We start from the raw sequence: 10,745 nt of genomic DNA on the forward strand, positions 1-10,745 counted from the left end.
ATTTATTTTTCTTATTCTTTTTTCATACATACTCATTTCTTCTGGATACACTTCCCAAAATATGTCTACAGTTCTTGTTGCAGAAAATTAGCCGGGGCTACTGTCATCTTTTTAAATGTGCGCAGCAGATGAAATAATCATGTAATAATTTAGGGTGGGAGGGGCTTTGGGAAGTCAAGCCCCAGACTGACTTCAAAGTTAGATGAAGAAGATGCAGCAATCTCCATTTCTAATGTGTGCGAGTGGCCAGAGCACTTGGTCCCACAGGGAGCAGCAGGGAGTCAGTCTCGCTTTCCACACATCTGCAGACAAACGCCAAGAAACAGCAGAAAGAGAAGAGGTGGGAGAGACAATCAGACTCTTCTTTCTCGTGACCATAATGTAAAGAGGTTTCCTACCTCACCTGTGGGCTCTGTGGAGTGCAGGCATCTCAGATGTGTCCAGATAACCTCTCCTAGACAAGTGTTGGAGCCCAAGGCAGAGATTCTGAATCCCAGTCCCTGAATCCTGATTTAGGTCTAGCACCAGGCACAGACACTGCGGCTCAGCCCTGCCAACGTGTTCTACATATGCACATGCCAAGAATAAGAGCTGCAGATATCAATGGAAAGTCTGTGTTGAACACAGGAGTGCCTACGCAGATCTGTTAGCAGCTGTGCAGAGATTTACAGGATTATATTTTTGTATTGTGGCACTTACATGTGACCTAAATTTCACTTGAAACGGTGCCTTTTTTTGGTGCCTGTGGTGCTGCATTTTTACTGACTGTAAGAGCAGAGTTCTGTGGTTGTGCAGGTTTGTCCCTGCAGGCCATTAGCAACACTTCAGTGCTGCACTTGCCCTTCCAAATTGTTTTCAAAATATGACTTACATAACATCTTTCTGACCTGGTACTTGCTGAATCACTTGGGTGAATTATTACAAGTAAAGACTGTGCTTCTTTTTGTAATTGTCAAATTGCTTGAGGACAGTGCTCTTCGTTTCTCTTAATTATTTTATCCTTGCAAAAAGTTATTTCAGTCCTTTTTAGAAAACTAGTGTTTAAATCTTTTAAATTGCATTTACAAAGGGATTTTGTATTTCTTCCTACACCTCCAGCACCTGATTTGTGTGCCTAGAACACATGCTTCATTAGTCCCTTTCACAAGCTGTTCCAAATGCAATGCAAATCACTTCTTAATGGTCACATTGACTAGATAGGAAATGCTTTTGTTGGAGCTATGACTTGTAGTTAATTAAGCCAATTAGCATTTGATATAAGCAATTCTGGAAAGATAAAGCTTAAGAATAGCTCTCGTGAGATGGTGGAAGACTTTAAGCAAATAGGAATGTACAGAAGGGAAAGGAAATGAAGCAAGATGAAGTTTAAAAATAATTTCTAAATCCATTCAGTGTTTTTTTTTTTTTTTTTCTTGTTTACATCAGTCCCAGCTGAACTTCTATGAGAAAAGTTGGGGGTGGGGAAGGAATCTATTTACTATGGTTTTGTTTAAAGAGATTAAACCGGACTTTTTATTCAGCAAAGATTAACCGCAAAATTTCTGCTGAGATTCTGCTTATACCATGAAATTATCTGATTTATCAAATGCACTTCTGACTTTCTTCCAAGAGAAGGTTTTTGACTGCTTGATGCCAGAAGAGAAGGCATCCTTGTGGACTGGCTCCCCTGGTCTCTTTTACTTGCTGTAGAGTGAGAACTGCCCCTTCTGTAAGTGAAAAAGCAGGGGATTCTTGAACTTTAGAAATGTATCACATGTCCTTCTAGAACTAGTTTTTGAAGACACGGTAAAGGCAGAGAATTTTATAATTTAAACCGTTTTTTATAATTTAACCATGTACTACCCTAGAAATGTGCAATGTACATCAAGCCTAAGGAAGTTGTTACAGTTTGAAACTGCTAAATTGGTTCCATTCATGGTTTGAAACATACAGTGATCATGATGGATCTGTTATGATACTTACATTCATTTCAGTGTGCATGATACTTTTGGCTTTAATTCACTGGAAAGGTCTCAGCACTTTTGAGAAATTGGTCACTGTTCACTGTAAAACAGCAAATATTTTGCGGTCTGTCTCAGTATATTTTGAACCTTGTTATTTTTCCTTCTTGATTGTTCTACTTTGGAGCAAAATATTATTTGAAAACAAACAAACAAAAAATCTAATTCTCTCTGATAACGTAAAGTTTGTTTAGGATGTGACACCATTTAATTGCTATTGAAAATCTAATTTTATTTTTCCTTCTAATTAAATTCTTAAGAGAAAAATTGTCAAGTTAGCTGGGAGAAAACTGAACAAAGGAAATATGAATTATATGTCTGTGTTCTGTTTGTATGCTTATACTGGAAATTTCCTAAATTCTGTTGCAAGTTTCCGGGTAGAAAATTGCTGCTAATTCAACAAAAGCATTTCCCATTTAGTCAATGTGATTATTAAGGAGAGATTTGCATTGCATTTGGAGCAGCTTGCAAAAGGGACTAATGAAGCATGTGTTCTAGGCACACAGATCAAGTGCTGGAGGAGTAGAAAGCAATACTACCTGTTTCTATTGCGTTCTTCCTCTTATTGTAACTTTATGTCTTGAACTCCCCCTCCCACCCTGAATATACATGTTATAATTTAACTTAAATAAACTTGCAATTAATTCTATGAGACTGGAACTGATTCTCCCTGGCTGCAAGATTTCATACAAATAGTGCTTATCTGTGTGACAGACAGCTTTTGTAAAAGGAAAACTTTGGTTATTCTAGTTCTTCAGTCTTCATCTCAGGAAGAAAAAAACTCTGCTGTGGTTTGTTCAAGTGTATAAAGATGCCTTGCAAAGAGGTTTTGTGGATAATTTATCATACCGTATACAGCCACACAGTTGCTTTCTTATTTCTTTAATAAAGATGTCAAAGTGGCCGTAAGATCCATAATCTTATGGTACTTAGTAGAAATGGCTAAAAGAGTTGCTGTTCCTCACCTTTGAATTGGATTTAGGAAATAGAATGTTTCTACTTTGAGTATATACAGATTTTTGAATAGAGTTATGCCCTAAGCAAAGAAGTTACAGAGAAGAAGGAAGGTGGTCTTCAGTCTTCTTGGAAAGACTTATGAGTTTTAAACCCTTGAAACTCTTATTTCTGTTTGTTATGCAACAGTCATATAGCATAAAAATTCACAAGAAATAAAAAGATCATAAAAATTGACAAATACAATAAAACTGCTAATTCTTGCTTCACAAACCTGATTTATTTATTCTTTATAACTCTTATTATAAAACTTAGATCACTGAATTTCTATAGAAAGTTTCTTAGAAGTGGAGTAAAATTCCTAAGACTTGAATAAGTCGAAGTAAATATCTTGCGGTCCACTTTATAAGAATAAATTCCCAGTGACTTGAAATTAGGATAGGATAGTACAAAGTGGTCATTCTGCAGAGGGAAATAGATGTTTTGGGGGATAATACTTCTTGACAGTTCTACATGTCTATCTCACAGCTCTGAAAAAGTTTATTCCTCTCCATCAATTCTCAAAGATGATGACTATGTCCAACACAGACATTTCTTCTTTAGATGTGTTTGTTTGAAGAGCTAAATCTCAAAATAAATTAAATGCAAATTAAAGCTCATTTTTCTTTCTTCTTAGAATAATCCTTCATGTAATCATTTAGTTCTGCAAAGAGCTAAATATACTTTACTCATAGTGATTTGAATGAAAATGGAGGTGATTCATTACATTACAGAATCACGACCATGTAGTAGGCGTGGCGAGGAAACGGTATGTGACGGGGTCAGGTTTCCTGTGCTCAGGGCTTGCCAAACGCTGCCCCACAATAGGACAGCAGGTAAGCAAGGGGTGTGGACAAAGCGGGACAAGAATATTTAAGTGCCTACCATATTTTAATAAACGCCATTTTGCCTCACACACTCTGGGGTCTGTGTGAGCATTTGGTCCCGGCCCGGTTGGGGTCGGTTTCGCTGGCAAGTGGCGCCCTCGGTCGGCAGAGGACGAGCAATGAGAGACTACTACAACAAGTGGTGACCCCGACGTGATCTGCCTATCGAGGGTTAACCACCCGGCGTGCCCGTGAAGCGGAGAAGAGCCTGTGAAGTGGCGGCAGGTCGCGTGTGTAACCATGGAACAGATTATTAAGGTACTTTTGCAGTTTTGTAAGGACTACTGCGGCAAAAATACCCCTTCAAAGAAGGAGGTAGCCGCGGTGCTTTCGGTTTTAAAAAAGGGCGGGGAGCTGGACTCCCCTCAGCAAGTGCTGGATTCGGGTAGGTGGGATTCGCTCACCTCGGCTTTATGCCAACGCGCCATGAATAACCAAAAGGCTGCTGAACTTAAGACCTGGGGTTTGATACTTGGAGCCCTTAAGGCGGCTAAAGAGGAGGGTAAGCTTAAGGTGGAAAAAGGGGTGGAAAGGGCTCCGGGGGGCGGGTCTTTGCTACCTTGCAGTACTGACGACCAAAGCGTGGCGGACAAGATGGCGACGGTCGCCGCGGCGAAGGGCGGGGAAGAGGAACTCCCGACCGCATGTCTACCAACCGCTCCGCCCACTCCGCCCGCTCCGCCCCCGCCCTACCCTCCGCGGTCGTTATATCCTTCTTTGGAGGAAGAAAAGGCAAGGGCGGGGCTTCGTCCCAAAGGGGGGAGGGACGGGCGTCTGCTGACTGATTGGGCTAAAGTAAAGGAGGAGGCACAAGACCGGGGCCTTGCGAACCCGGAGGCATTTCCGGTAGTGATTTCCGATGATGATAACCCGATCTGGGTCCCGCTGGACCCGAAAGCGATAGCGAGGGTGCTTGAGGCAGTTGAAAAGAAAGGATTGAAGTCCCCCCTTACAATGAACGCCTTGGAGACATTAATATTGCCGGGACCCCTGTTACCATACGATATTGAGAATCTGATGCGCATGATTTTGAAACCGGTGCAGTATACGCTTTGGAAGGAGGAATGGCAGGCTAGACTTAGACAAATGCTGGTTACAGCCCAGAACGATCAGGGGAATCCGCTTCACACGTCTAACCTGCAGAGATTGACGGGTAGTACGCCGGGTATGATCACTGCACATGCCCAGCTTACGGAGCTGAGGCCCGGGGAACTAATAGCCACTACAGACGCTGCCCTTGAGGCGTTCAGAAGGCTCGCAAGAAATGCTGAGCCGTCTACTCCGTGGACGGAGATTGCACAAGGTCCCACTGAATCCTTCCAGGATTTTGCGGATAGGTTGATCAAGGCAGTGGAGGGATCGGAGCTGCCTAGGGCAGTGCACGGCCCCGTGATCCTGGATTGCCTCTATCAAAAGTCGAGCTCGGACGTACGGGCTCTATTACGGGCGGCGCCAGACAGGTTCCACACCCCCGGTGAGGTACTTAAGTATGTGATGGACAAGCAAAAGTCTCAATCATCAGTGGCAAGCGAGGTTGCTGCAGCGGTAGCTGAGGTGATGCTAGCGCATGGGGTTGCCGGGCGGCAGAGTCCAGATCGCCCGCCTGGGCCATGCTTCAGGTGCGGTCAATTAGGTCATTTCAAGGCACAGTGTAAGAGCAACGGGGGTATAGTGTGCCAAATGTGCGGGAGGAGAGGTCACACTGCACCGCAATGTAGAGCTCGTGGGCTGCGATCTCGAGGTAGGGGGGATGAGGGTCCCTCTTACGATTCACGGGATTCTCAGGAAAGGCGGGCTTTGGATCTAGGCCTGCCACTAGCTGCGCTATCGTTGAGCTGCGGGGAGCGCCCCTTGGTGAAGATTACAGCCGCAATTACGGAGCTTCCCGCTGGCTCCCCAGGGCCGCGATCTATTTTCCTTACCGCCCTGGTGGACTCAGGAGCGGATGTGACGGTTTTTGCGGAGTCCGACTGGCCGCCCACGTGGCCAATGGGGGCCACTCAAACTATAGCGGGAGTGGGGGGAACTGCTCCAACGCGGAGGTCAGCCAAGCAGATCGAGATAATCGTGGTCAACAGAGACGGTTCCCTGGAGAAGCCCGTCCTGCTAACCCCGCTGGTAGCGCAGGTACCGGGAACCCTGTTGGGGCGAGATTACCTGCGGAGTGTGTCTGCTCGGATAACAAATTTATAGAGGGGGCCACTGTCTGCCGGTTATCAGCGCGCTATGCAATCCCGCTGCGCTGGAGGCAGGACGTGCGACCTGTCTGGGTAGATCAGTGGCCCTTGCCGGTTGAAAAGCTTGAAGCGCTTAAAGCATTAGTTTCACAAGAGCTCCGTTTGGGGCATATAGAACCCTCGCTTAGCCCGTGGAACACCCCGGTGTTCGTCATAAAAAAACGATCGGGTCGATACCGCTTGTTACATGACTTGCGTGCAGTCAATTCCCAGCTAATACCCTTCGGTACAGTCCAACAAGGAGCCCCTGTTTTGTCGGCTGTCCCAGAGGGTTGGGGGGTGGTGGTTATCGACCTGAAGGACTGCTTTTTCTCTATACCCCTTGCCAAAGAGGACCGGGAAGCCTTCGCATTTTCGGTCCCAGCTCCCAACAACCAAGGCCCAACCCAGCGGTATCAATGGAAGGTTCTTCCGCAGGGTATGGCCTGCTCTCCCACGATTTGCCAGCTAGTAGTGGATAGGGTCTTAAACCCTGTCCGGCAGACATTGGAACGGTCCCTTTTGATGCATTATATGGACGACCTGCTGCTAGCCTCTGCAACCTCGCAGGAACTCCAAGCTCTAGAAACACAGGTGATAGCTTCCCTGACATCCGCGGGCTTCTCGATTGCAGGGGAAAAAATTCAGAGGGGGAGTGGAGTGCAGTTTTTAGGATATCGGTTGGGGTCAACGACAACTACCCCAGCTGGTATCAATATCGCGCCCCGAGTGCGTAACCTGTGGGACGTGCAGAAGCTCGTTGGAGCCCTCCAATGGGTGCGGGGAGCCTTGGCGATTCCCCCGCGCCTCATGCAGCCCTTCTATGAGCAGCTTAAGGGCTCTGACCCGAATGACCCGCGGTCATTCACACCAGAAATGGAGGAGGCGTGGAAAGAGATAATTGGTTCCTGCATGCAATCCGCTCTATCGCGATACAATCCAGATGAAGGGCTGGAAGTGGCCGTGTGCCGATGCGAAAAAGGGGCGGCGGCAGTTATAGGCCACGACCTTGACGCAAGGCCAAAACCACTGTGGTGGCATTTCTCTGTCCAGCCATCTCGAGCCTTCTCTGAGTGGCTAGAAATACTGGCTCGGCTTTTGCGAAAGAGCCGGAATACCGTCGTTCATGTCTTCGGCAAGGAGCCGGCAACCATCTTCCTTCCATCGTCCTTCCGGGATACTCAGCCATTCCCGGATGCAATTGTGCTCGCCCTGGAGGGGACAGGGGCGTCCATTAGGTATTGCACCTCCCTCCCCATCTTCGAACTGGCCAGGCCTTTAAGCTTGTCCCTGCGGTGTAGGGTGCAAGACTCGCCCGTGGAAGGGCCTACCCTGTTTACTGATGCGTCATCATCAACAGGCCAAGGGGCGGTGGTGTGGGAAACAAATGGCCGCTGGGAGTCCACAATCTTCACAGATCCTAGTGCCAGTGTCCAGATGCTTGAGGTCAGGGCTGTTGCGATGGCAATCGCTTATTGGCCTTCCCTTCCCTGCAACATAGTCACAGATTCAGCTTTTGCGGCTAAGCTCGCTTTGAAAATGGGCCAAGAAGGTATCCCTAGTACGGAAGCAGCGCTTATTTTAGAAGATGCTCTGAGCACCCGAGTGGAGCCTATAGCAATTTTACATGTGAGAAGTCATTCGGAGGTACCAGGATTCTTCACGGAGGGTAACGCCAAGGCAGATGCCGCGGCAGGTATTCGAGTCTTCACATTGAGAAAGGCGAAAGACCTCCATACTAGGCTCCATATCGGGGCGAGAGCACTGGCTCGCGCCTGCGACATTCCTGTTGCATCTGCGAGGGATGTGGTGAGGGCCTGTCCTCACTGCAACACGGCCCCAGCTATAGGGGCTGGAGTAAACCCTCGAGGCCTAGAACCGCGGCAGATTTGGCAGACAGACTTCACCTGGGAGCCGAGTCTTTCCCCAAGGCCATGGTTAGCAGTCACTGTGGACACGGCATCGACCATGATTGTGGCCACGCAACACGCGAAGACTAGCTCTACTGCAGCCCAATCCCATTGGGCGGTGGCAATCGCAACCCTTGGGCTACCAGAGCAGATCAAAACGGACAATGGGTCCTGCTTCACATCGCACTCCACACAGCGCTGGCTTGCGTCCTGGGAGATCAGACACGTTACAGGTATTCCAGGGAATTCACAAGGGCAAGCCATCGTGGAGAGAGCCAACCGTTTGCTCAAAGAGAAGATTGCGGTTCTTAGGGAGGGGGAGGGATACAAGAACAAGATCCCTGTATCAAGACACCCAGAGATACTAGCGAAAGCTTTGTTTTCCCTTAATCACTTTGAACGGGGAAATGCCAGATGGACCCCGGTGGAGAGCCACTGGCGGCCTACTGTCCTAGAAGAGGGCCCCCCAGTGAAAGTTAAGACAGAGACGGGGACATGGGAGTCAGGCTGGAAAGTTTTAGTCTGGGGTAGGGGGTACGCAGCAGTGCGGAATGCAGACACTGGGAGCGTCATCTGGGTGCCAGCTAGGAAGGTAAAACCTGACTTGTCTGAGAAGGACCAGTAACGGGGGACACTGAGTTTCTTGCAGGAACGGAGTGTTATGGAGCCATCCGGAGGGAAACTTGGTCAGTCGGAAGGAAGAATGTCAGCCGGGGTAAGGACGCGACCGAGGACGCAGCCAACGAGAAATTGTGTCTTCCTTCTCAGTATAAGCCTTGTGGTCGTTCTTTCGGTGCAGGGGTCGGAGTGTGCTCACCTCATATCGCAGCCAGGGAATTTATGGGTTACTTGGGCAAATAAGACGGGCCAAAATGACTTTTGCCTTAGTTTACAATCGGCAACATCGCCTTTTCGCACCTGCCTAGTAGGTATCCCTCAATACACGTTAGAAGCCTTTGCGAGGTACACCACAAACCATTCTGCCTGCCGTAACAACACCGATCTAGCTAGCCAAACGGCATGTTTGATAAAATCTCTGAATGTGTCTCTCCCATGGGATCCACAAGAATTAGATATCTTGGGGTCGCAGAAGGTACGAAATGGGTCGCATAATGGCACGCGTACCTGTATTACCTTTGGGTCAGTGTGCTGGAAGGAAAGTAACTTTATTACCTGCGACTTGTTTGACGGGGTATTCGACGGCTCCGAGGGATTGAAAGGACAACTGCAGGCCTTAATTGCCCGGTGGGCAGGCACAGATCCGCGGCTGAAGCCATACAACGAGACCTCTTGGACTGTGGTCAGTCCTGTGAACACGGAGGCTTTCTCCATTACTTCGGGTTATTGCGGGTATACCAAAAATGAAACACGGGTCTTCACAGGGCGCAATACAACCTGCTTGTCGAAGGGTGGGGTCCTTTCTAAATCTAGCGGTAGATTCTCATTTAATTGTACGGCAGTTTGGGACTTTTATGGGTATGGGTTCACTTTCAAACGGGGGGTCAACGAGGTGCTATGGAATAACAAAACGGCTAAGGCGTTGCCCCCTGGAATCTTCCTGATCTGTGGGGATAGAGCCTGGCAGGGCATCCCGCACAATGCCTTAGGAGGACCCTGTTACCTAGGGGAACTGACATTACTGTCTCCGAATTTCACGACATGGATGCAGTATGGCCCGAGCATCACGGGTCACCATCGTCGCCGAAAGCGTTCGAGCCCTCTCCCGGAGAATTGTAACGATGAGGTAGAGTTATGGAGTGCCACAGCACGGATATTCGCATCATTTTTCGCCCCTGGGGTTGCTGCAGCACAGAGCTTGGCTCAGATAGAACGCCTAGCATGTTGGTCAGCTAAGCAGGCGAATTTAACAACATTAATATTGAATGCGATGCTAGAAGACACAAACAGCATTCGGCATGCGGTGCTGCAAAACAGAGCAGCCATCGACTTCTTGCTCCTGGCACAGGGGCATGGATGTGAAGACCTAGAAGGAATGTGTTGCTTCAATCTTAGCGACCACAGTGTATCCATCCATAAAGCGCTGAAAGCCCTGCGAGACCATACGGAGAAGATCCAAGTGGAGGACGACCCCATCGGGGACTGGCTGAGAAGTGTGTTTGGCAACTTTGGAGGATGGGTTGCGAAAATTATTAAGGTAGTTGCGCTAGTATTGCTCGCAATAATTTGTATTGCGGCCATTTTGCCGTGCATAATCATGTGTTTCCAGAATTGCCTCACAAGGATCATGTGGCAAGTTATGGACCAACGGATTCTGTATCACAAAACGAAGGAACAGTTGTGAGAGATGTACTCGCGTTGCGATCGCGCTGTTACGGGATATTCCTGAGCATAGGGAGGGGGAAATGTAGTAGGCGTGGCGAGGAAACGGTATGTGACGGGGTCAGGTTTCCTATGCTCAGGGCTTGCCAAACGCTGCCCCACAATAGGACAGCAGGTAAGCAAGGGGTGTGGACAAAGCGGGACAAGAATATTTAAGTGCCTACCACATTTTAATAAACGCCATTTTGCCTCACACACTCTGGGGTCTGTGTGAGCATTTGGTCCCGGCCCGGTTGGGGTCGGTTTCGCTGGCAAGTGGCGCCCTCGGTCGGCAGAGGACGAGCAATGAGAGACTACTACAACACGACCAAAATTTGGTAATTCACAGTTGGTCTCTCAAACTTCACTTATACACACAGTTAAATTGGATTTAACTTTAAAACAAGTTAAATTGAGTAG

The 10,745-nt window shown here is 47.9% G+C and overlaps 1 protein-coding gene across 1 annotated transcript; it reads left to right on the forward strand.

Moving 5' to 3' along the window:
* Positions 1–3,912: 3,912 nt before the first annotated feature.
* Positions 3,913–10,543, forward strand: LOC149919524 (uncharacterized). Its single transcript, XM_090139349.1, has 2 exons — positions 3,913–6,044; positions 8,933–10,543. Exons 1-2 carry the CDS (start codon positions 4,121–4,123, stop codon positions 10,306–10,308), a joined length of 3,300 nt encoding a protein of 1,099 aa, XP_089995475.1. The 5' UTR covers positions 3,913–4,120; the 3' UTR covers positions 10,309–10,543.
* The last annotated feature ends 202 nt before the right edge of the window (positions 10,544–10,745 follow it).

Source organism: Phasianus colchicus, chromosome 1, assembly GCF_987193195.1.
Source record: "Phasianus colchicus chromosome 1, bPhaCol1.hap1.1, whole genome shotgun sequence".
NCBI classification, from domain to species: domain Eukaryota; kingdom Metazoa; phylum Chordata; class Aves; order Galliformes; family Phasianidae; genus Phasianus; species Phasianus colchicus.